Source organism: Nicotiana tomentosiformis, chromosome 5, assembly GCF_000390325.3.
Source record: "Nicotiana tomentosiformis chromosome 5, ASM39032v3, whole genome shotgun sequence".
NCBI lineage: Eukaryota > Viridiplantae > Streptophyta > Magnoliopsida > Solanales > Solanaceae > Nicotiana > Nicotiana tomentosiformis.
Genome location: NC_090816.1, coordinates 28013046 through 28039615, shown reverse-complemented (window position 1 = coordinate 28039615; position 26570 = coordinate 28013046). Strand labels below are relative to the sequence as shown.

General features: G+C 39.8%; 1 protein-coding gene and 1 non-coding gene across 5 annotated transcripts; one reads left to right on the top strand and one right to left on the bottom strand.

Moving 5' to 3' along the window:
- The first annotated feature begins 445 nt into the window (after positions 1 to 445).
- LOC104108905 (probable protein phosphatase 2C 38) lies at positions 446 to 16999 on the top strand. 4 transcript variants are annotated; one of them, XR_011407736.1, is made up of 6 exons: positions 446 to 630; positions 921 to 1535; positions 12914 to 13296; positions 13417 to 13653; positions 16408 to 16917; positions 16958 to 16999. XR_011407736.1 is itself a non-coding variant. In XM_018775143.3 (5 exons), exons 2-5 carry the CDS (start codon positions 1196 to 1198, stop codon positions 16618 to 16620), a joined length of 1173 nt encoding a protein of 390 aa, XP_018630659.1. In that variant the 5' UTR covers positions 446 to 630; positions 973 to 1195; the 3' UTR covers positions 16621 to 16999. The 4 variants fall into 4 exon arrangements, 3 of the variants coding, with proteins under 3 accessions (XP_018630659.1, XP_009616353.1, XP_009616352.1); XM_018775143.3 differs by having other exon boundaries at positions 973 to 1535; positions 16408 to 16999; XM_009618058.4 differs by having other exon boundaries at positions 12929 to 13296; positions 16408 to 16999.
- Positions 17000 to 23661: 6662 nt separating this feature from the next.
- LOC117279752 (small nucleolar RNA R71) lies at positions 23662 to 23768 on the bottom strand. The gene has a single exon (XR_004510167.1). It is a non-coding gene; the product is annotated as a small nucleolar RNA R71 (small nucleolar RNA).
- Positions 23769 to 26570: the final 2802 nt, after the last annotated feature.

Sequence of the window (26570 nt, the reverse complement as noted above, 5' to 3'; positions counted from 1 at the left end):
TTAAGTGTACTATTTTTATTTATTAATATAAAATATAAAATATATTTTATATATAATAAGTGTATATTTCTATGATTTCTGTTGATGATACTGATATATTGTATCTTTTCGTCTTCTTGAACCAAAAGTTTATCAGAAATAATTTTTTTCTTTTTGCTCGGTGTAAGGGTAGGATCTGGGTACACGCTACCCATCCTGAATCTTATGTGTGAGATTTTACTAGTTTGTTGGTCAAATGTGTTAAAAGGTGCTATGTTCATCGAAGTCTGTGGGGCTAAATTGCTTTGTAGTCCAAACGGTAAACAGAAAGTCCAATATGTATGGGTGAAAAGGGAAGCCAAAAAAACCCAATTACTTTTTTTTTTTTTTTTTTTTTGCATTTTTAAAAAAAATAGTTTTTGTGCATCAGCTTCTTTACAACGAAGAAAAACCAAAAGAACACTCCACCCCACCCCCCAACCCCAACCCCATTTTTTCTCCTCACGCCCTCTGTCTATCACCCTTTTCCCCATTGTAAAGAAACAATTTTCTCTTTCGTCGCAAGAGAAAGTACATCCTTTTTATTTTAATAATCAAAATCTAATAAAGGGGTCTTCCATTGCCACCTCAATTGGGAATATCTGATACAAGGTATTCAATGTAATATCCAATTTTGATATATGAATGTGCAATTCTTTTCTGTATTTGATTTCTTTATCCTGTATAATAATCTTGAAAATTAAAATAGGTATTATTTGTTTTAGTCTCAAATTGTTCAATTTAATGCAGTTTTTGGGTACATCATTGTTTAGATTGTTCTTGTTTATGTAGGTATGCAGATTAATTGTGTTTGCATAGGTTGGTCTCTGTATTGTGCATAATCTTGAAACCCCATTATCTTTTTTTGTCTCAATTGCTTATTTATCGTCTCTGTAATGCAGGCTTTGGGTACATATCATTTATTTAGTTAGCTAATGGTTTCTCGGTAAGCAGATTAGTGATATGCATTTCTTGGAACTTTTCACAAGATTTACAACATAGGTATTTTGATTGCTGGATCATTTTGGGTGTTGCATTGCTTGATATATGTGCAAAGTGTGGAACTTTTGGCAAGCTTTATAAAACTGGGGTTAGGATTTCGATGTAATCTTGGTTTGACAAGTACTCGATTGCTGGATCATATGAGTGACTCATAATAACAGTAACATGCAAAGAGATGGTGACAACTACATGGAAAAAGTTTGTATACCCTTGTTGGAAGCCTTCTATAAATAATGAAGGTGAAAATAGCAATAGTAGAGGAGGAGACCAAGATCCGGACGGCAGTGTTGATGGATTGTGGTGGTATAAAGATTCGGGACACCATGTTAATGGGGAGTTCTCGATGGCTGTAATTCAAGCGAATAACACATTGGAGGATCACAGTCAGCTTGAATCGGGGCCGATGAGTTCGGTCAACACAGGTCTTCAGGGCACCTTTGTGGGAATATATGATGGCCATGCAGGTGCAGAAGCTGCCCGGTTTATAAATGACCGCCTGTTCAAGAACGTCAAGAGTATGCCTTTTCTTCTTTCCTATGCTTTAAAGATCAACTGTATCTGTGGCATTTCATTTGTGACTTACATATATGTGCTTCTGAAACAAAGCCTTATCTTCTACTTACGTACTCTAGGTACTGTAGTGACTATTCTGTACATGCACACTCATATATGACACACATGTATTCCCAATTATGTAGCTCTTTCATAGTGTATTAAATCTTTATTAAATGTGTTATTGCATCTTATCAAAAAAAAATCTGTTGTTTAGTGTGGTTAGACACTAAAGCTAGGTGTATAGGTTGAGTACTTCGCGTGATTTAGGATGTGTTTCATTCTATGTTGCTCGGAGCGTCAAACTAGGTGCGGGTACCCGATATTGGATTCTTCATCACATAAATTTTAGGATCTAGAGGTATGGATCTGAATGCGCATAAGGGTGCTAGAATACAACCAATAACTATTATTACGACGATTAATACAAGTTATTGAACTAAAATTAATAAAATTTAAACACCTAATATTTTATTCATAAGATATCTCGTGTAATAACAAAGCGTTCTATAACTATATATATGACATAAACCCAAAAGTCAAACCAAATAACGGATCAATCTATACTTGGTCAAGATGTAGTCAAAGCACCCAATTATTTATCATAGCACTGTCAAGACTTAAAAGCATTCTTCCAGAAAAAATGCTCTCAGGCACTTACCCCGAGACATTTCTCTTTCATGAATCCTAGGATTGTACCACCACCCTCCAAGAGACAAGCCTATCGCGACCAAAACCTAGCTAGAATCTCCGGCGTACGACCACCCACGCGCCGTCACGCGCGGCCCAGTTCCGGCATCTTCTCAGCCACACTCCGGCGCGTGAGGCATATCCCGGTCAGATCTCACTTTTTCTTCTTCAGACAGCCTCATCGCGAGGCTGTTCCGAGCCTTCCCGTCCAAGAATATCCAGATTTCGACGACCTTTACCATTTTCCGGCGACAGGTGAGGCTTTCTCCGACCAGACCTCACTAGTTCTTCTTTAGTCAGCCTCTTCGCGAGGCTTTTCCGTGCCTTCCCATCCCAGTTCCTCCTAAATCAGAAGATTTTTTCTATTTTCCGGCGAAAATCTTCAGATTCAGGCGGCATTCTATGAATTTTCCGGCATCATGCAACACCGGAGCTACAAATAGTATTTTGGGACAGCCGAATTTAGATATGATGGACTCTAGAGAGAGAAGCTCCTACTTCTCCCTAAAATCTAGAAAGCTGGAAAACATGTCTTTCATCAAAGCTGCCTCTTGGCCAGCCCTAGAACTTGGGGGAAGATGCCATCGAAAGCTCGACGTAGGGCAAGAGCCGCACTTCTCTCGCTGTTTGAGGAGCACACCCTCAGGCGCAAGGGTTTCTTGGAATCTTGTCTGATTGGGTCTTTCTCCAAATATGTTGGTTCTCCAGAGGCTGTTAGGAACTGGGCAGCAGAGGTATGGAATGTCAAGGACGGACTGAAAATATCGCAACTGGGGGACACGCAATATCTCTTTCGATTTGTCGACAAGTCTCAAGCTTCAGAAACTCTTGTCAGAGGAAACCAGTGGTTTGATGGGAACTTCTTAAAGTTATGACAGATGGGTGGAGCACGATGGGTGTCTCGACCCTCGTTTCCCCGGCAAAACATAGGTGGTCAACATGGTGGGTCTCCCGGTGCATCTTTGGTGTCTTGACCTATTCAAGAAGATTGAGAAAATCTGTGGGGGATTTTATTGATGTTACTTGTAGCCTACACGATCTCTCGCGAATGACGATTATGGTGAGGAAAAGGGGCAGAATCCCTGTCTCCACTGTGGTGGAAGATGGCTACTTGAGTTACAGGGTTTGGTTGAGCCCTGAATTTCGCCCTATATTTATGCCTGTGGTAGTTGCGGAAGAAAAGGGAAGGTCAAATAGAAGGGAGGGGAGGGAAAATCAGTCTCTGAAGGGAGGGGAGGACTCACCAGACCAGTGGACTAAGCCGGAATCAGACGTTAGATCGAGAAGAGACGCGAGGTTTGAATTTGGGAGAAGAAGGCAAAATTTTATCGGGAGGAAAAGACGTGAATGCCCCTGGGTTAGTGATGCGGGCTGGAAAGGCAGAATGGGCCGGTCCCCTTTTAACTATCATAGGGCCGGGCAAGTTTTCAGCAAGTATAGGCATGAGCCTCCACACATGGGCCCATCAACTTTTCCCAATAGAATTAGAATTGATCCCAAGTGGCCCAAATTATATCAAGTTGCGTCTGGTAATGCTCCTAAGCATATGGGAGCAGTCGCTCCTTCTTCTTCTGCCAATGGTGCTTCACACAGTAGTATTTCTTCACCGAGCTCTAGTGACCTGCGCCCCTCTTCGGCCGCTGCTCCAGGGGCAGCACCGGCTAAAGCTGGTGGTGTTATTCCACGGCCTCCCGCCTCGGATGGACCCAGTTCCATCACCCCCCATCTTCCCCTTTGCTTAGCTGTGCTGAGGTTACACTCCAAGCTCCTTCTTCTGGGGAGATTGTTGCGCCTTCCCAAATTGATGTCAGTGGCGGGCCAGTAATACCAGTTAATATGCCGCCAAGGGCTCCATCTCGATACCCTGCTGGTAATGATGAGATCCTCCCGGCACCTAAACTTCCTATTGCTAGCAATGCTATGGTCTTGTATTCCTTCGGTAGGAGCAAGGAAAGGGTAACATACAGAAGACGCCTACCCAATTTCGTCATAGATTGGAGGAGGGGATATGTCCTTCTGGATGGAGGATAAACTATTAAACTTCGTGAAGTTCTTAGGTGTTTCTTTTGAAGGGAAGGAAGATAGGGTGCTAGAACTGTTGAGGGAGATTGAGCAACAGTCTTTTTATGAAGGTGCAGGGAGGGAGTTGGGTCAATGTGTTAAGCAAAATAATTTAGGGGATGTAGTAGTGTACCAGAGAAGGGGCCGGGTGTGTGACAGGGAGAAAGAGACCTCGGCTAGGGGGGTGGGGAAAAGGGGGCTATTGTTACTTATGGAAGTTAAGATTCTTTCATGGAATGTGAGGGGATGAATGACCCAAACAAAAGGGCCATCATCAAAGTGGAAGTTAGAGAGTGGGGTGCCAACCTAGTTTGTTTTCAGGAGACCAAAATGGAAGCTTTGTCGGATGCGATTGTAAGAAGTGTCTTAGCAGCAGGAAACCAATATGACTGGGTCCTAGCAGCGGGAAGTGCAGGGGGCATTCTTCTTATGTGGGATGATAGAAGCTTGAAGGTAAAGGAAATTAAGAAAGGAGTTTTTTCTTTAGCAGCTCTCGTCAAAGATAGAGTGAGTGGGGTGGAGTGGGGATTTGGGGGAGTGTACGGACCAGTAAGAGAAGGGTCCAAGATATCTTTCTAGGAGGAACTGGCCAATATTATGGGGGAATGGGACATTTCATGAGTTCTAGAGGGAGACTTTAACTCTATTAGATTCCCGGAGGAGAAATTAGGGTGTAGTCTGATTTCGAGGGCCATGGAGGAGTTTTCTGACTTCATCAATAATCACTTTCTTATTGATCTTACTCTGTCGGGGGAAAGGTTTACTTGGGCCAGGGCGGAGGATTCTAACTCAAGGTTTAGAATTGATAGATTTCTGATATCGCCCTCCTGCGATGAGCTGATGCCGAATGTGCTGCAGATTCCTTTACCTAGGCTGACTTCGGATCATTTGCCTATCTTGCTAGATGGATGCAGAGGGAGCGGGGTGCGTGCTCCTTTTCGATTCGAGAACATGTGGTTGAAAGTGCCAGGATTTGGTGACAAAGTGAAAGAATGATGGACAAGCTTCGGGGTATTAGGGTCACCTTCGTTCCGTCTTTCGAAGAAACTCAAATTGCTCAAGGGAGATATTATTAGGTGGAATAAGGAGGATTTTGGGAGGGTAGAGGTTAAAATGATGGAGCTTATGCATGAATTGGGGGAATTAGAGATAGGGGAAGGGGCGAGAGAGCTAGATGAATCTGAGAAAGCGAGATTGGAGGAGGTTAAGAGGGAAATAGTCGAGTTAGCAATAGCTCAGGAGACTAGTTGGCGGCAAGAATCGAGGGCGCTCTGGTTAAAGGAAGGGGATTCGAATACCAAGTTTTTTCACAGGGTTGCGGTCGCAAATCGAAGGAGAAACTTCATAGAGTCCTTAGTTGTGGATGGGGTGAGGATTGAGGGAGAGGAGGAGGTAAAGGGGGCGATAGTGGGGTTTTATGAGAACTTATACAAAGAGGAAGTTAGTTGGAGGCTTACTTTGGGGGAATAGAGTTCAACCACATAGGGGAAGGAGACAGTGAGTGGCTAGAAAGGGCTTTCGAGGAGGAGGAGGTGCACGAGGCTGTGTCGAGTTGTGCTGGCGATAAGGCCCCCGGGCCTGATGGTTTCTCCTTGGCTTTCTTCCAGTTCTGTTGGGACACCATTAAGGAGGAGTTGATGGAAGCCATTGAATACTTCCACGTGAATGGTGTTTTCGAGAGAAGTATCAATGCTTCTTTTATTACTATTGTGCCTAAGAAAGAAGGTGCATCTTGTATCAGAGACTACAAGCCTATCATTCTCGTGGGGAGCATTTACAAGATTATTTCTAAAGTGCTCTCCAACAGACTCAAGAAGGTTCTTGACGTGTCTGTTTCGTCCTCCCAGAATGCGTTTGTAGAAGGTAGGCAGATCCTGGATGCTGCTTTGGTGGCAAATGAACTTGTAGATTCTAGAAGAAAAAATAGAGAACCCGGCTTACTCTGCAAGTTGGACCTTGAGAAGGCTTTCGACCATGTCAATTGGGAGTTCCTGGATTTCATTATGATGCGGATGGGGTTTGGGGAAAGATGGAGGGGATGGATCAAGTTCTGCATTTCCTCAGTCAGATTCTCTGTCCTGGTTAATGGTAGCCCGTGTGGTTTCTTTGGCAGCTCCAGGGGTCTCAGGTAAGGTGACCCTCTATCCCCATGCTATTCATTCTAGTAATGGATGCTCTGAGTAAAATGATGGATCGTGCGGCGGGCGGAGGCTTCTTGAGAGGATTCTCAGCTCCGATCGGGGTGCTTAGTGCCCGAAGAGTCTCTCATTTGCTTTTTGCGTATGACACACTGGTTTTCTGTGATGCCGATATGGATCAGTTGACCTGCCTGAAGCAGGTCCTACAGTGGTTTCAGATAGTATCAGGACTCAAAATCAACCTCGGCAAGTGTGAGATTTTTCCGGTGGGTGAGGTTGCTAACATTGATGCTTTGTCTCATGTTCTCAGATGTAAGTTGGGCTCTCTTCCCGCTACTTACCTGGGTCTACCATTGGGTACTTCGCATAAAGATACTACAGTTTGGAATCCAGTAATTGAAAGGGTTGAAAAAAGATTAGCAGGCTGGCAGAAACGGTACTTGTCAAAAGGTGGTAATGAAGTGCTTATCAAAAGCACTTTGTCGAGTATCCCTACCTATTTCTTGTCCCTGTTGCAAGTTCCTGTGATGCTCACAGATAAACTTGAGCGGCTTCAAAGGAATTTTCTTTGGGATGCGGCGGATGGATTTCATATAGTGAATTGGTAGACAGTCACTTCCCCAAAGAAGTTGGGTGCACTTGGAGTAAAAGATCTTAGGGTATTCAACAGAGCTTTGCTGGGGAAGTGGCTGTGGCGATTCTGGGTAGAAGAGCATGCTCTATGGAGGGAGGTCATAGTAGAAAAGTACGATTTCATGGGAGGGGGTTGGAGGACCAAGGCAATCACAACACCGTTCGGGTGTGGCATGTGGAGGAGCATCATGAAGAACTGGGAAGCCTTCAATGGCAACATCACTTACAGGGTGGGAGATGGAAGGATAATCAGCTTTTGGAATCACATGTGGTGTGGAGAGGATACTTTGAGGGTCTCTTTGCCCCACGTTTTCAGAGTTTCAAATCAGAAGGAATTGATAGTACAACAGATTCGCAAGGAGCATGAATGGGGGGGGGGGGGAGGTAATATGGGACCTCTCTTTTAGAAGGAACATGCAAGATTAAGAGATTGCGGAGCTCCAAGATTTGTTGGCACTGCTATACAGGCAAGACATGCCCCATCCATCTTGTGATTCTTGGAGATGGGTGTTGCGTGGCGATGGTTTGTTCACCGTAAAGTCCTTTTACCAGAATATGTTGGTGAGAGAGTAGGCTACTTTTCCATACTCCTCGATCTAGATTCCTAAAGCGCCCACGAATGTGTGCTTTTTTGCATGGCTAGCGGCGAGGGGAGTGATCTTGACTGCTGAAAATCTGCGAAAGAGAGGAATTACACTTGTTAGTTGGTGCTACATGTGTAAAAGCTCAGGGGAAAAAGTTGATTATCTTTTGTTGCATTGCCTTGTGTCCTTGGGTTTGTGGAGGGCAATCCTGAATCTTTTTGGTGTTTAATGGGTGATGCCAAGCACTGTAAAGTAAATGCTATATAGCTGGGCCGGTTTCCGAAGAAGAAGCAAGCAAAAGGCGTAGAAGTTCGCCCCGTTAGCTCTCATGTGGATAGTTTGGGGAGAGAGAAATAAGAGAGTTTTTGAGGGGATTGAGTCTCCTTTTTCACATCTTAAGAAGTCTTTTATCTTTGATCGCTTTTTGGTACACCCATATAGCCCCTACTTGTGTAGAAGATTGGGCGTCTTTTGTAGAGAATCATGTTCTGATGTAAATTATCTATTTTTTGGTATACTTCTTGTATACGGGAGTTTTTTCTCCCTTTTGATTAATACAATTTACCTTATAAAAAAAAAGTAGTCAAAGTACCCAAGTTAAGTTGACCAAATCCCATGTGGATTTCCCACCCACACCCACACCCACACCTAAATTGCGTCGGATAGGCATGGGTGCGATCGGGATTTTGAAGGGTCCGAGCAACACCAATGTGCTAATGTATATGCCTTAGTGTCCAGGGGCTCTTGAAAAGGGCGTCACTAAAAGATACATGTACGCACACCCTTTTCTTTAGTGAAGCACGCTTTATTTGCACTATGTGTTGAAAAAGCGTACGATAAAGTTCAGAGGGAGGTTCTGTGGAGGCGTTTGGAGGTTTGCGACGTTCTGGTAGCGTACACTGGGGTGATTAAGGATATATATGATGGTGCTAACACTCGGGTGAGGACTGTGGGAGGTGATTCGTAGCACTTCCCAATTGTGATGGGGCTGCACCAGGGATCGAATCTTAGCCCGTTTTTATTTGTCTTGGCGATGGACGTGCTGATGCGACACATCCAAGGGGAGGTGCCTTGGTGTATGTTATTTGCCGATGATATAGTGTTGATTGACGAGATGCGAGGCGGGGTTAATGCAAGGTTGGAGGTTTGGAGACAAAGGAGTCTAAAGGTTTCAAGTTGAGCAGGACCAAAACAGAATACTTGGAGTGCAAATTCAGTGACGGGACTCATGAAATAGACGTGGATGTTAAGCTTGATGCTCAAGTTATCCCCAAGAGAGGTAGTTTCAAGTATCTCGGGTCTATTATCCAAGGTAACGAGGAGATTGGCGAATATGTCGCACATCGCATTGGAATAAGATGGATGAAATGGAGGCTTGCATCCGGTGTTTTATGTGATAAGAATGTGCTGCCAAGACTTAAGGGTAAATTTTACAGAGTGATGGCTCGACCTACTATGCTGTATGTGGCTGAGTGTTGGCCAGTCAAGAACTCCTATGTGCAAAAGGTGAAAGTAGCCGAAATGAGGATGTTGAGATGGATGTGTGGGTGTGCCAGGAGAGATAAGATTAGGAATGAAGCTGTTCGAGACAAGATGCGGGAGTCGAGGTTGAGATGGTTCGGGTATATTAAGAGGAGAAGCATTGACGCTCACATTAGGAGGTATGAGAGGTTGACCATGGAAGATTTGAGAAGAAGTCGAGTAGGCCAAAGAAGTACTAAGGAGAGGTGATTAGGCAGGACATGGCGCTGCTTCAGCTTACTGAGGACATGACCCTTGATTGGAGGGTGTGGAGGTAGATGATTACGGTAGAATGTTAGTAGGTAGTTGAAAGTTTCTCATTTTCCTACCAGTAGTTTTAGTAGCACTCATGTTCCTTCATATTCTTAGATCTTTATTACGTCATGTGGTTTAGTTCGCCTCAAGTATTGTATTCCCTGTTATTACTACTTGGTACTACTTATTCTTTTTCTCCCTCTTTTTCTTCTCTCTTCCTTTTCTATCCTTTTCTCCTCTTCATCTGTTGTTGAAAGTTCCAAGTTCCAACAAACTCTGGCCTTTTTTTTTAAATGCTTTACACATTTTGGATAAGATTAAACAGTAAGTTCTTGTCATTTATGATGAAGGATTAGGTCAAACACTTTCACTATGCTATCATTCTTGTTTATAATGCCCTTACTGACAGAGAACTTTTAGAAGCAGGATTCTGGTTCTGATTATATAAAAAAAGATACTAAAATTACACTTAGGATAGCTCTCTGGTAATTTCTGATGCATTCAAGGCTATGATTGATTTGGGACATGTGGCATCTCTCTCTTGTTGGGAATTACTCCCCTTTAGGTGTGTGTTTGGCTGTTTGCAAGTTGTGACAGAGAACTAAAGTCAGCTCTGTATCCTGGCCATATGGATTACTTGATAGAAGAATGTCCTTTCCTTTTTAAATCACCTGAAGAAAGGATTGAGAGAGGAAATAGTGAATGTTTGATTAGAGATGAAGCGAATTGTGTGAGGTTCAACTATGCATAAATATCTGATCTTTTAGATTCCTTGTCCAAAGATGGGGAAATACTGAATTTGGGTCTTCGTTTCAGTACTAAAAGGCCTTTGTAAGATTTTTGTTCAGCTTTTCCAATAAACTTGCTGCAAGGAACAATTATAACAGAGGAAACTCCGAATTTTAATAGCCATTGCTGCCAACATCTATAAGGTTCTGATGAATTTGAGACGGGTCAATTAATGATGTTAGCAATAATTTCCTTTTAAGATGATATATATCTGTATGGATTAGTTCAAGGATTGCTCGTTCCTTTACTACACTTGATCTTAGCCAAAAGGCCGAGAAAGGTCTGGATTGTTCTTTCCTTTATATGTACCTGATTGGAAAAAAAGAATGAAAGACATAAGCCATGCATTAGAGACGGTACTCATGGTGTTAGGGTCAGCAATGTAGATCTTACATGTGCCTTGTCCACAAATATTGTATTACTAAATGTGAAGCCTTCATGATGACTCTATGTTGTATGACCTAGGGAGAATTGAAGTCTATTATGAAGCATGACAAGTCCCTTTGGTTTAAGATCCATAGGCAAAAATCTTACTCCAAAAAAAAGAAAAATCCATAGGCAAAAATCTAAAAGTTGTACCGAACTCATCCCAGGTCAAAGGTAAAGCACTACAAGGGGACTGGTGGAGAAGGTTCTAGACCATGAATATGTAACATCTCTGCCTCAGCTGGTAAGTTACAAGCTCAATAGCTCGCACATGACTGCAACCCACCACCGCTAATGCCTTATGGATGTCATCCAGAAATTGCTAAGGGTCATCATAGCGTTTACTTTAAAAAATGGTCACAAATACCCTCTCACTGCCTGTTTGGCCTGGCATTTCTATCCCCTTCTTGAGCCAACCTAGACTCTCTCTACTTGATCAGCTGCATTTCATAGCAATAGCTTAATCACCTGGTCCACCCCAGGAGCGTCTCCTGAACGCCCTCTGGTAAAACCGCTGGCACCAGAGCAATTGGCATTGGCACCTGCTACTCCTCGAGTACTAGCTCCTCCTGCTTAGCAGCTCTAGGAGCCCTAGCTCTAGCTGCACCATTCTCTCAATTCCTACCTTGACCATGGCCTCCTAAGTTGCTCGGACACGGGTGCGGATCTAGAGGTCGGATCCTTCGAGATGTAAATTCTAAGGTTCGGGGATACGGATCCTTGTATGGATTCGGGTGCGGGGATCCGGCTAAAAATAATTAAGAAAAATAAAAACATAGAAATATCTCTAAATTTTGAGAAATTTTGTCGAATAATTACATATAGCTTGTAAAGTGTAGATTTTTTTTTATTCTCAAGTTGTAGATTAGTAAAAGATTGATTTCCTAGATAAGGTATGCTATTTTCTTCAAATTTACCCTAGTTTTAGTTCTGATTTCGGAAATCAAATTGTATCTTGTCTCGAATTTTTCCGTCCGGCATGGAAAAATTATTTGACCAGATCCTGTACGGATCCCATGTCCACACCCATACTAGTGTCGTGTCGACATTGGTGCGGCACCTAAACTGCCATGTCGGAGCAACTTAGATGGTCTCTACCTCGACCTATGCCCCTACCTCCCAGGGCTGCTTCACCGCTGCTTCTTCAGATGCAGCAGGAGCATTAACATCTAATCTTATACTGGAAAACTTGTGTTCTCACCATCTGGTATAAGGATAACAACGTTAAATAATCTTAAAAGTTCTAGCGCATGAATACCTAAAGGGGAGAAAACTGAATGGAAGGCACTTCCTAAAATGCCTTGTAGCCTCCCGCCTATGGATGTTGAGTGAACACATCCATAAACTGGACTTTAGATCAAATTCTAGATCCGATAATAGATCTCTTCGCTCATGTAATTCTTTTGTAAGGTAAATAATCTTATGTTGGCGAAATGCACGTGTACTAGCTGTAAGCCGGAAAGTAGAGAACCTACCGTAAAACAATGTTTGCATAATCTATTTTTTTGGGTGTAATAGGTGTTTATTAGATAGTATGGATCAGTTTCTGGAATTTTTGGATTTGTTGGGAAAGATGTAATAGAGTGATCTCTGTAGGTGCTGTCTGCCCTGTTTTGTACTCTTTTTATCAATAATACTTTACCTTATCACAAAAAAAAAAGTTCTATACAAAGCTCATCCAATTATCTAGACAAACTGGGAACTCAAGGGTGCACCAAAAGGAAACCAGAGACTAAAGGCTATTCCTCATATCCACAAAATCATTTTCAACCCCTTCAAATGCCTTTTTATTTCTCTCCTTCCAAACTACCCACATAAGCGCTTTGGTTGGGGGGGGGGGGGAACATGTTGATGTCTTCTATTCCTACTTCTGAAAACCCAACTAAACATTACCTCCTTTATTGTGCTTGTCACATCACCCATTGTACTCCAAATCAATGCAAGACCACCCACTACAAGCACACTGCTGTATGACAATGCTTTTCACATCTATACATATAGCACTAACGTACATGTATGACTTTCTTCGCTCATGTAATATGTCATAGAAAAGTTTGTTAAAGCCATCAGGCTTATTCTGTAAAATAGGATTAGATCATCCTACTGGTTGCCCCCCCCCCCCCCCCCCCAAAAAAAAGAAAAGTTTGAGGGAAGAAAGCTTCATGATTCTCTCTCTCATTTGACATGTACGCACTCTTTTATACTGTTTGAAGATTACTAATGCATATGTTACTTACTTGACAGCTATTTGTGATGCAGAATTCACCTCAGAGGATCAAGTTATGTCAGCCGACGTTATAAGCAAGGCATATTTGGAAACAGAAGAGGAGTTCCTTTCTTTAGTGAGAAAGCAATGGCAAACTAAACCCCAAATTGCTTCTGCGGGATCATGCTGCTTAGTGGGTATTATATGCAGTGGGATATTATACATCGCAAATGCTGGAGATTCTCGTGCGGTGTTAGGGAAACGGGAGAGGGCTATGAAAGAGGTCAAAGCAATTCAATTGTCTTCTGAACACAATGCGAGTTTGGCGTCTGTCCGTGAGGAACTGCGTTCACTGCATCCTGATGATCCGCATGTAGTAGTTTTAAAGCACAAGGTTTGGCGCGTGAAGGGAATTATACAGGTATTTAAGTTCCATGTTATCAGACTCACTGTAAGGTTATTCATTACACTTATCTGAGCTGTGTGAAGCAGATGATATCAACTCGATAGTATTATTGCTAAAATTTTAATGCACTTGCAGGTGTCAAGATCAATTGGTGATGCATATTTGAAGAGAGCAGAGTTTAACAGAGAGCCTTTGCTCCCTAAATTTCGATTTCCTGGAACCTTCCTGAAGCCAATTCTCCTAGCTGAGCCATCAATATTTGTACAGAAGCTCCTTCCAGAAGATCAGTTTCTCATATTTGCGTCTGATGGCTTATGGGAGCATCTAAGCAATCAAGAGGCCGTGGACATTGTCAGTCGTTGTGAACACCATGTAAGATTGTCCTCATTTCTTTTTGATAAGGAAGAATCTATCTACTTGTTTGTCAAATCTTCTATTTTTTCTAGTTATCATATCATTCTGATTTGTTAACGAGAGAGAGGGGGGGGGAGAGATGTTACAATGACTACATGCAGCTGTTATGATTTTCTCTAGTTTAAATCTCTCTCTTAATAGACCTTTTCCTGTTCCTCAATCTTCGGAGAACACTGTTGTGTTATCTGTGAGTTCTCTGTTTGCTTGCAAGGAATCTGAATTTCTTTAGTAAATCTGCTCTTTGTGTGCTTTGAGATATGTACCTGTGTTTATATTTTAATTTTAAAACTAGGACAAAACAAGAAATATATGAAATTAAAAATGAGATTAGTTAATAAGTTAATAAAAAACCCCATGTTTCTTTTATTAAGAGTAGATGCTTGTAGAATCTTTATCTTTGGTGTAGGAATTGTAGGATTGAAAATTTAACTCAGTTCATAGAGTTATGTGATTTCTTGGGGATGTAAAGAAAGTTGCTTGTATTCTGGTGTACCATCTTGGTACATTTTTAAAAACTCCTTTACTTATTAAAAAAAAGTTTAACTAGCCACTTTCATGATTAAACCTTAGATTAATAGCATTTAAAGATGATTTAGATCGCAATGAAGGGAAAAAGAAACAGAGACCTTGCAAAAGAAAAGAAAGGAAAGGAGAGGGATATCACTTTCTTGTTTTTGGTTTTTTTACCTAAAGAGAAAAGGAAGTAGCAGGCATTCCTTGACATTAATACCTCTGATTACAAAAGAGAACTTTGAGATTATGAATTAAATATGTATTATTTTTATATACTTATCAAAAACAATACATATTATAGTCTATATTGCTCGGGCTCTCCGAAAATATTGGCGGGTGCGTGTCGGATCCGACACAGGTGCGGCAGCTGTTTTGAATAGTCTGCGCAACATAGATTATAGTCATAATTTTAAGGTCTCTTTTGGCATTACAAAAACTTTCTACCTCTTGCTTTCATAGAAAAAAGAATTTATTGATAAGATAGCTTGGTGTCTTATCAATATATTTACAAAGAAGCCTTCGATCGTTCACCTCTAATGTGATACGTTCCCTCCCAGCACTTAAAAAGAAGCCATGGCCTAAGACATCACACTTGAAATATCATGATCCTTCGTCGTGACTTCTTTCGTTTGGTAGGGCGACGAAAGGCTACTTCAGCGGGAGCTGCTGTCGGCTAAGTTGCCCGGACATAGGTGTGGGTGTCTGACACTAGTGCGGATCTAGTGGTTGGATCCTTCGAGATGTAAATTCTATGATTCGGGGATATGGATCCTTATACGGATCCGGGTGCGGGGATCCGATTAAAAATAATTCAGAAAAATAAATATATAGAAATATCTCTAAATTATGAGAAATTTTGTAGAATGCTTACGTATAGCTTGTAAAGTGCGTATTTGTTTTGTTCTCAAGTTGTAGATAAGTAAAAGATTGATTTCCTAGATAAGTTATGCTATTTTCTTCAAATTTACTTTAGTTTTAGTTGTGATTTCGGGAATCAAATTGTATCTCGTCTCAAATTTTTCCGTCCGCCATGGACAAAGTACCCAAAATTATTTGACCAGATCCTGTACGGATTCCATATCCACACCCATACTAGTGTCGTGTCGACACTGGTGCGGTACCTAAACTGCCATGTCGGAGCAACTTAGGCTGTCGGTATTGGAAACGTCCAGCTTGTCATTTAGTTAGAGAAAAGGGACCTCAACTTGATCTTATAGAATGATTTTGCCGTATCCAGAAAGCAAATGCGATCTAAGTAAGACACCCTGGAATTCCACTGACACTTCTGCCTTTCCACTTTCCACGAGTCAAAAAATGCAATGATATCTAAGAGAACTCGACTCAGTCCGCTCCTACCGCGCGGGAGTCTCGTCTGGTAGGACTGAACAAAATCTTGAATTCCCGGGTTTCCTTTACCAATAGACTAATTAATGGTGCTCTAGCTAGAGAGATTTTCAAATCAGACTTCAAGTTGGTGAAAAAAAATGACGAAAACAAAATAAATAATGAGCAGACCAGCCCACTTGTTTGATCACTGTAGGTCACTTCATCCCCGGGTAGAAGTGAAATTTAAGTTTTCGTGTTAATGAAATTTTCTCCCCTATATTCTTATCTCTTGCCAAACTTAACCACACCTGGTGTTTGTATATAGCCTTATCTGGTTAAAATATACTGTAACAATTACATTACAATTCAAACTGGGGAAAACCTTACCATCTTGATCCTCTCCTTTCCGATTGCTTCCTTTCTTTCAATCTTGAGCATCCATCAAGTATATTACTCAGTGAAAGCATTTTTTATTTTTGTAATTATTAAAATTGTTTCATTTATTGATACTTGAGGGGTTTTTACCATGATGGTTACCTTTTGGGGATCTAAATGCGATAATTCCTTCAGAGAAATTTTAGAGGTCTAAAGTATTACTTGTAACTTTTTTCCTTTTTGTGGTTTTATTCTTGATTCAACGGGCATCCAGTTTCCACACGTATGCTTATACTTGTGTAATGTGTTCACTAGACAGCGACACTAGATTCTTGCATATTCGATTATGACTATTTGTGCAGTTGAGCATGTAAGTTTTGTTTTCTTCATGACCTGTCTACTTCAAGAAACAGTGATTGACTGACTGTTGGAACTTGCATTAAATTACTGTGTCAGCTGTTTTCTCTACTAAAACTAACATATTACAAATTTGTACAGGGAATTGCTAGAAAACTCGTAAAAGCTGCTCTTCAGGAAGCAGCAAAGAAAAGAGAAATGAGATATGCAGACCTGAAAAGGATAGATAGAGGAGTGAGGCGACATTTTCATGACGATATCACGGTCATAGTTTTGTTTCTAGATTCTCATTTGATTAGTCGCAGTTCCTTCCATGCGCCGGTGGTTTCTATAAAAGCAAGTGGTGGTCCTTGAAATGCCAATACCTTGAATAAGTTCCTATAACCTACGTCTAATCCCTCGGAGTTTATTATGAAAAGTTCTCTTAAAATAGAAAGAGACAGAAAAAGAAAAAGTATGTATAGCTTTGCTCCTTGGGCTATCAGACCTCAGTATATAAATGATAAGTTGATGATTATGCCAGTAAGATGCTCTCAAAAACCTCTGCTGATTGGCATATGAAACTTAGTAAGTTAGGGCGAGACGGTGAGGCTGAAAACTTATGGCTGTCGTTCAGTTTTTCAAGAGATGTTAAATTCTTACAAAATTCGAGTGCTCACAATTTTTTTTTTTTTTTTAAAAGGTAACATAGTGCTCACATTTTCTTTTCTTGAATTCAATTGCTTTATGTCGATGTCCAGCTCTGTTCCAAACTTATTTTTGATTCTTTTTAGATGGTTGGAGTAATTTGACTCACAAATTTTACCTTAGTTGTTACATACGTAGGTCCCTGACTCTTGTGCAGCATCTTGGAAGGCAAGTGTATCTCTGTATAGAACTTTCTTATTGCCTTTTGCATAATGGTGTCATAGGTATGCAACATTCTTCTACTCGTGTGAAATGACATGCCATTTGGATGTTAACTTCACAAGCAGTTCTTATCTAGGAGAAAAATAATGCTGTTTTTTTCTCAATTTAACGTGGTGCTTATGCTTCTCTGAGCCGAGGGTCTATTGAAAATAACCTCTCTATCTCCACAAGGTAGGGGTAAGACCGCGTACACACTACACTATATGTGAGATTATACTGGGTTTGTTGTTGTTGGCAAACAACTATATTGGATGGATATTTCATTTATTTGGATGTGCCCGCATCGGATGTGACATGGATATAGATACTTTATGTTGATTTTTTCGAAAGTAAAAAAGTTGGTATAAGATTGCACAATGTATGGTACAAGTTATAAGGTGAAAAGATAAGCAACTTAGCATGAATGATTAAAAAAAATTCTAGAAAAAGAATTTACCGTATCTCCTTAAATCATAGTTGTTATCTTGAGTTGTTAAGGAAACATGATAAATGATATGCACTTTGGTTCATATTTGACCTTCAAATATATAGTCATAATGAAAACTAATTTTACAGTTAACGGAATTTAATCGGTTGTACTCTTTTCGGTACCATGAATACTGAGAAAATGAGCCTAATTTAGAACTGAAGAAGAGTAATCTTCCGTTCATATAGAAATTTTGTGCCATTTTCCGATTACTTCATCCATAAACCTTTTTTTTATTTCAAAATAGCGATACGCTCTAAAAAAGTAAAGGAGAAGCTTCCATTCTAGAAGCTACCGCTTCCCGCCTCCCTCGGGGTGAGAAGTTCCCTTCCCTTTTCTAAAATGCCTGAGTGGTCTGCTCAGCAAACGTACAAAGTGGACCGCAGTTTGGCTGACCCTCTTCTTCCCATTCGGGTTGGGTTGACCCAGAAGTACAGTAAGAAGGAATGGAACCACTGGAGAGTCGTCTGCAGTTCACACTTGGGCAAAGACGACTGACTTTGGAAGCGGAACACGAACCTATTTCCGCTATTCCGGGTTCTTATTGAGCGTAGCGAAATCAAGGTTGATGATAAAGTCAGCGAAGTTTCCATGGTGTTCTACCTTTGCGTAGTCTCGGTCCACAGTGGAAGGCTCCGCACCTGAGCCTCGTTAGACTCAGCTGAAATAACAATATTTCACTATAAAAGCCAAATTTTTTCCGGAACTAATTTTCATGTTATGTTATAATATGTGTTCTCTATAACAACACTTTGCTATAACATCCAAAAATATTGGGAACAAACGAGACTGTTATAGAGCAGTTTAACTTTAGTTAAACACGTAACTTCTAAAGTAATTAACGAATTTCTTTTTAAAGTAATTAAGACGTCTTACTTTAATACATGAAAACAAATTAAAATCCAGATAATATTATACAATAATGAAGAACCCATAATAATTTTGAATTAGTAGAAGTTATTTTAACAACAAAACTTGCACATCTTTACGATATGCCAAACGATCGTTTGCTCAATATGGTAACTTTTATGCCAAAAGAAACAACTCCGATAAGAGTGCGACATAATCCAAATCCATCCGAAATTCATCGGAATCTAACCAAAACTTGCGGAGAAGTCCAAAATCATCATGCATACCTTTTGAAACTTTTAAATCATGATACCGAAGCTAGTTACAACTCATTTTTTTAAACTTAACTAGTATGCAACTTAAGTGTCCGAATCACTCTTAAACATTCTGGATCACGACCAATATATACTCAAATTAACTGAGTTGGTGTATCAACATATATAAGCAGAAGGCAAAGTAGACAAGGAAGGAGATTCATGCTCTTTACTCATTGAGTTCTTGTTTCTTTACCGCTTCTCATCAGACAAATATGCATAATCCACAAGTACATAAGCAAAGAGCTGCAACTGATGACAAGGACAGTAATGACGAGACCGAGTGAATGTGCTAAAGTAGCATACATACCAGTTACAAATGCAACTATAACTGCTGTCATTGCCAAAAACTGCAAAATAACTGCGACCCCGTAAAGCCACCTAATTACCTTCAACTCCTTTAGTGTTGCTGCATTTCCTGCCATGATATAGTAGCTGAATATATAGCACCAGCTCCAGCTGAGCATGCAAACGCGATTACATCTGTAACAACAAATGCACGGAATGCTGCTTTTCTTGTTAGAATCGCCATCCCTTTATTTGAGCTGTTGGAGTCGCTATCTTAGGGACCAATGATATGATGTGAAATTAAATTCAGGTGAAAGATAAACAGAGGACGAAATAGAATGCAGTTTTTACTTGTATCCTTTCAACATATATATGAGTTTCAAACACATAAAACACCATACATCAAGAATTGACAAAATCCCAGAAACATTGGTTCTATAAATGCAAAGCTATAGTTAAGGATGGTTCAAGGCTTGCTTTAATTTCTTGCAGGATCAAAATTGGCAAATCAGCCGGATTTTGAAATCACTCCTGATCATTGGTCATATTTTCATCATATTAGAGTAATAGTTTTTCTTTATCATATGCAAAAGGTTTTGGAATTTTGTTCTTAATATTCTATTCTATAGGACTAAACAATTTTAGTATTATCTTCTTATTCTATCAAATACTAAACATGATAGATTAGATAATAAGCGCTCGTTTGGGTTGAAGGGTTGGTATAACATTATGTATTGTTTTTTCCAATGTTTGGTTTAGCTTTTGAATCATGTATAACTAATCGTGGAGTGATTTAATACACCAATTGATGTATTATTTTATACCAAGACAAATGTAGTAAAACAATACTATGATTAAGTTATACATGGACAACGCGTTCAAACTGCCAAACCTCTCCTTATGGGTCTCCTCATGCAAACCCTTTTTCAAATCCTTATACAGTTCTAAACCAAACACAAGTTTAAGTTATACATTGTGTATCCAATTTTTAATACAATGACCCAAACGCTAGAAGAAAATAATTCAAGCATTACTAATCTTTATATTAAAAATTCTTGTATTATAATTCATGTCTAACTTGTTTTTAATAACAACTGACCCATATGTGTATTAAATAAATTTGAAAATTTAAATATATATATATATATGTGTGTGTGTGTGTGTGTTGAGTGAGCTCGAAGCTATCAACAATGGTGGAAAAGCATTATAACAATGGTCGAAGAGAGAGAAAGAGAGACAGAGGAATTGGGGAATATCTATCTCATTTATCTTAGACAAAAGAAATGTACTATACAAGTCACGTATTTATAGACTAGCTAATCCTAACTGATTATAATTAATATCCTAACAACTAACTGAATTCCAACTTAGCACCCTTCAACACCCCCGTGTGAACAAGTTGAACACTCCTAACTTGGACAATAGGAATTCATGTTGGGTTCGACCAAGTTCCTTCGTCAAAATGTCTGCTAGTTGAAGCTCTGTCACTACTAGAAATTTGGCAAAATTCGACCGATCAATTTTGGTCGATCAAAAAATCGACCAAAAAACCGACCAAAGTTGGTCGGTTTTTCAAAATATTTTATTTTTTAATTTTTTTTACGAAACCGACCAACTTTGGTCGATTTTCTTTGGCGTAAAAATGCGGAAAACTATTTTTGAGTCCCGCAAAATTTATTTTTCAAGAAACCGACCAACTTTGTTCGGTTTTTCAATTAAAATAAATAAAAATTAATATTAAAAAAACTGACCAAAATTGTTCGGTTAATTCAGCCGGTCATTTAAAAAAACGACCAACTTTGGTCGGTAATTTTACTTTTTAATAAAACCGACCAACTTTGGTCGGTTATTTTCGTGCAAAAATACAATTAAAGAGTATAAATCAAATAAAAGGCAATCTTAAAACAAAATGCACCAATGATCTAGTGGTAGAATAGTATCGTGCCATAGTACAGACCCCGGTTCGATTCCCAGATGGTGAATCTTTTGATTACATAATTAAAATACCGACCAACTTTGGTCGATTTTTTTTGCAACCGATCCCTAAAATACCGTCCACACGTAAATGGTCGCGTTTTGATCGGTTATTGGCCATTACCGATCAACTTTGGTCGATTTTTTTGGTCGATTTTTATCGAATTTCTAGTAGTGTGTCCTTACATGCTTGGTATTGATGATAGGCTATAATCTCGTATTTTAGTCGCTTATTACACTCTAATTTAGTGTACTTTTATTGTGTTTGTGCTTTAATCACTAGTGTTGTGTACTTATTTCGTGTTTTATGCCTTGTATGAGTGATTTCGAGTGATGTAGTTGTTATGGAGCTAATTCGAGCCATTTGGAGTTTTGAAGTCTTAGTAAAAGTCCAAATGACTAAGTCGGGATCGTGTTCGGGGGCCGAGTACCGTGTACGTATATAAAAAGTAAAAGAAAAATGCTCAAAGCCAAAAAATGGCCTATCACGGGTTGTTGGAAGACGTGCACCATGAAGCCAAAATTCCCTAAGTTAAGGAATTTAATCCTCCAAAGTGAGACATGCAAGTGACGTGTGAAACATTGAAGTAGCTGCCCAATTCATCATTACACAAGACAAAGTAGTAGATGAATTGAAGTTGGCCAATTCTCTAGAAATGGCCACTAAAGCGCCGCACTGTGCGACGCCCCCCGCGCCGTGACTGCACATTTTTCTGCTCCTGTCAAATTACAAGCTCTCTGGATTTCCCCACAATCGCCTCGCCTGGCGCGTCATCCCATGCGATGTGCCTTTGCATTTTTTACAGAACCACAGTCCTATTTCGCGTAGGAAAAGATGTTTTAGTGTGGCCCCAATCCTACTTGGTATAAATACATGTAAAAACATTAATTTTGCGATTTTTGACACATTTAAGGTCTAAGGAGGCTAAGGAGGAGGCAGAGAAGCGAAAATATGAGGAATTCATCATTCAATCCTCACTCAAGACAAGAGTTTGAATCGTTTTATGCTTTTCTTTATATTTGTGATGAATTACTCCATATCTATGGAGTAGTTCTCTTTAGAGATTGATGGATTTGGTATTTTGATGATTGTTTGTGGATATTAACTCTAGTTTTTATGTATTGAATCGTTTTGGGTGTGTTAATTATTGCATCTATATTCACATGTTCATGTTACCGAGAGAGACATAACGTGTGATATTTGTGCATTATCTTGTTGGTTGAATTCATTAATTCTTCTTAGTAATCAAAAGAGGCTAGTTGAATTGTTGATTAAACCTAGTTAGGAGGATACTCGAGAGAGTTTCTCCTAAAGACCAATCAACTACGAAGCGGTGCATGTCTTCACCGAGCTTAAATTGGTTCATATTGTGAGGTTGAGACTTAATCGAGAGAGGAGTTTCTACTAAACATTTGAATTAATAATTGAGTGAATTCAAGAGACTCACTTGAACATTAGAAGTGAATTAACTAGAGTTAAATCCCATACATTTATCTTGCACCTATCCAAGCAATCCCTATTTTCTCCCATTGATATCTTCCTTGCTTACTTTTATTTCGATTCTTTAGATCTAGATTATTAGTTAATTTTAGTTTTTAATCACAAAATTCTAAACTATTGATTATCTTGGATAACAATCTAGCTGCAAACTACGATAATACTTTTTAACTCTAAAATCCCTGTGGATACGATATTATATTATACTATATTCGACTAGCGAGCATATTTAAGTGTATGTTTTGCGCTCGTTAAATTTTGACACCGTTGTTGGGGATTGGCAATCAATAGTGTTTGAAATAGTTTGTAGTGCTAATTCAGGAATTTTTTTTATTTTATTTTGTTTTTTCATTTATACGGTTGGCGTTCTTTAACTGTGCGCAGGTTACAGGTCAGATTGGTGCATGACCCGATCTTCTGGGAAGGAATTTCTAACATACGAGCCGGAAATTTAAAAACAACTGCGACAATTGAGGAAGTAAAGAAAGATCGCCGAGACGTTAGAAAAGGTTGGGCAATCCTTAACCAAAGATATGTCTAGAAACGATGAAGATAATGTAGATTTGGTTGCGAGAGAGGTAACCCAACAAAGAGAAAATGTTGCACGAGATGCTGAAGAAGCAACTTTTAGAGATGCACAACGTATTTTTGAAGAAGAGAGGGGCTACAGACTTAATCAAAATCAACCTTTGGGTGCAAGCCAGTTAAAAAACATAGCTCCCGAATCTGGGAGACCACTTGGTGATTACTCTAGACCGGTCTAAAACTAAGGGTTGTCAAGCATTCGACCACCTCCAGTTGTAGCAAATAATTTGGAATTGAAGCAAGGGTTGCTTCAAACTCTGCAAAACTGCTGTGTCTTTAGAGGAAAGATGAACAAAGATCCAAACAATCATCTAATGGACTTCGAGGAGATCATGAGCACCTTCTAATATAATGGTGTGTCACAAGATGCAGTTTACTTAAGGACATTTCCCTTCATACTGAAAGATGATGTGAAGCAGTGGCTTCGAAGCTTGCCCCATGGATCGATTAAAACATGGGAGGAGATGACCAGAAAATTTCTTGATAAATATTTCTCCTCGGCTAAAATGAGCAATTTTAGAAGAGAGATCCATAACTTCTGCCAGAAATATACTAAAACGGTTTTTGAAGCTTAGGAAAGGTTTAAGGAAATAGTCAGAAAGTGTCAACATAGCAGAATTGAACTCTGGATGCAACTCCAGGAGTTTTGGGATGGATTGACACCGGCCTCACGCAGAATGTTGAGCAATGCAGCTGGAGGTCCGTTAATGAAAAAGACACCAGATGAGATAGTCACTATTCTCGATGAATTATCTGAAGATGTAAATCAGCGGCCCTCTAAAAGTGTTGAAAGAAGACAGGCGAATGGTGTTCACCCGGTTAATGCTAACATATCTGTATAGGTACAGCTTGATGCTATGGCGAAGGAAATAAGGAAGCTGACCTTAGCTTTAATACTGAGTGAGACTCATGCAACATGTGATATATGTGGAAGAGGACACCCTACTCATGAGTGTCAAGCCTCAACTGAGGAAGTTAATGCTGTTGGAAATTACAATTTTAATGCAATGGGTCAAAGGCACCCTGGTTTTTCATGGAGTTTACCTGGGGTACAACAAATGCGTGGAAATAAAATAACGCCAGACCTCAGGGACAAGGGGCGCCTGTTTTCCAAAATCAGCTGAGGTAGCAATTTCAGCTTCAACAGCCAATTCATCCTCAACGCTAGACCTCAGTGTCTTTATAAAGTGTAGTTTGATTGCTCGAGGACGAGCAATAGTTATGTATGGGGTGTTGATGGTAGGCTATAATCTCGTATTTTAGTCGCTTATTGCACTCTAATTTACTGCACTTTTATTTTTAATCACTAGTGTTTTGTACTTATTTTGTGTTTTATGTCTTGTAAGAGTGATTCTGAGTGATGTAGATATTATGGAGCTAATTCGAGCCATTTGAAGCTTTGAAGTCTGAGTAAAAGCCCAAAGGACTAAGTCGGGATCGTGTTCGGGGGTCGAGTACCGCGTATGTATATAAAAAGTGAAAGAAAAATGCCCAAAGCCAAACAAATGACCTATCACAGCTTGTTGGAAGACGTGCACCATGAAGACACAATTCTCTAAGTTAAGGAATTTAATCCTCCAAAGTGAGACATGCAAGTGACGTGTGAAACATTGAAGTAGCTGCCCAATTCATCATTACACAAGACAAAGTAGTAGATGAATTGAAATTGGCCAATTCTCTGGAAATGGCCACTAAAGCGCCGCACTGTGCGACGCCCCCCACGCTGCAGCTGTACATTTTTCTGCTCCTGTCAAATTACAAGCTCTCTGGATTTCCCCACAACCGCCCCGCCTGGCGCATCGCCCCATGTGGCACTCCTGTGCTGTTTTTACAGAGCCACAGTCCTATTTCGCGTAAGAAAAGGTGTTTTCATGTGGGCCCAACCCTACTTGGTATAAAATACATGTAAAAACATTAATTTCGGGACTTTTGACTCATCTAAGACCTAATGAGGCTAAGGAGGAGGTGGAGAAGTAAAAGCACGAGGAATTCATCATTCAATCCTCACTCAAGACAAGAGTTTGGATCGTTTTATGCTTTTCTTTATATTTGTGATGAATTACTCCATATCTATGGAGTAGTTCTCTTTAGGGATTGATGGATTTGGTATTTTGATGATTGTTTGTGGATATTAACTCTAGTTTTTATGTATTGAATCATTTTGGGTGTTTTAATTGTTGCATCTATATTCACATGTTCATGTAATCGAGAGAGGCATAACTTGTGATGTTTGTACATTATCTTGTTGGTTGAATTCATTAATTCTTCTTAGTAATCAAAAGAAGCTAGTTGAATTATTGATTAAACCTAGTTAGGAGGATAATCGAGAGAGGTTCTCTTAAAGACCAATCCACCACGAAGTCGTGCATATCTTCACCGAGCTTAAATTGGTTCAGATTGTGAGGTTGAGACTTAATCGAGAGAGAAGTTTCTACTAAATGTTTGAACTAATAATTGAGTGAATTCGAGAGACTCACTTGAACATTAGAAGTGAATTAACTAGAGTTAGACCTCATACATTTATCTTGCACCCATCCAAGCAATCCCTATTTTCTCCCACTGATTTCTTCCTTGCTTACTTTTGTTTCGATAGTCATTCATCAATTAGCTCTAGATTATTAGTTAATTTTAGTTTTTAATCACATAATTCTAAACTGTTGATTATCTTGGATAGAAATCTAGCTAAAAACTATGATAATACTTTTTAACTCCAATCCCTGTAGATACGATATAGGGAGCATATTTAAGTGTGTGTTTTGCCCTCGTCAGGTTTTAATCAACCCTTCCTGCAATTTTTTCCTCACAAAGTGAAATCAATTTTTTTTTGCTTAGTCCTCTCATGGTAAATTGGATTAGCAACAATCAGCATGGCAGCCTTGCTATTACACAATAGCGCCATTGGTAACTCTAAATTCAGATTCATTTCTTTGAACAGTCCGACAAGCCATACCACCTCTGCTACTGCACTGGCCATACTTCTATACTCAGCTTCTGCTGAGCTCCTGGATATGGTGTTTTATTTTTTGGCTTCTAGGAGATCAAAGAATCTCCAAGATTCACAATGAATCCACTCAAAGACTTTCTTGTCATTGGACAAGTAGCCCGATCTACATCAAAGTAAACTATCATCCCACACGAGACTTTGGATGATAGCAAAATCCCTAAACCAGGTGCATTCCTCAAATATCTGACCACTCTTAGAGCTGCTTCCACATGTGACTTCTTAGGCATATACATGAACTGACTAAGTTTTTGTACTGCATAGGATATATCGGGCCTTGTCATTATAATGTAAATCAATATCCCGACCAACTTCTAATAACTGGTGGGGATCCTTCAGAAGATCATCATGTGTATCTGCCTTGATTGTATCTCCTTTGTCAAAGTCTACACTCGTCAACCTCTGATTGACCTCTAAAGG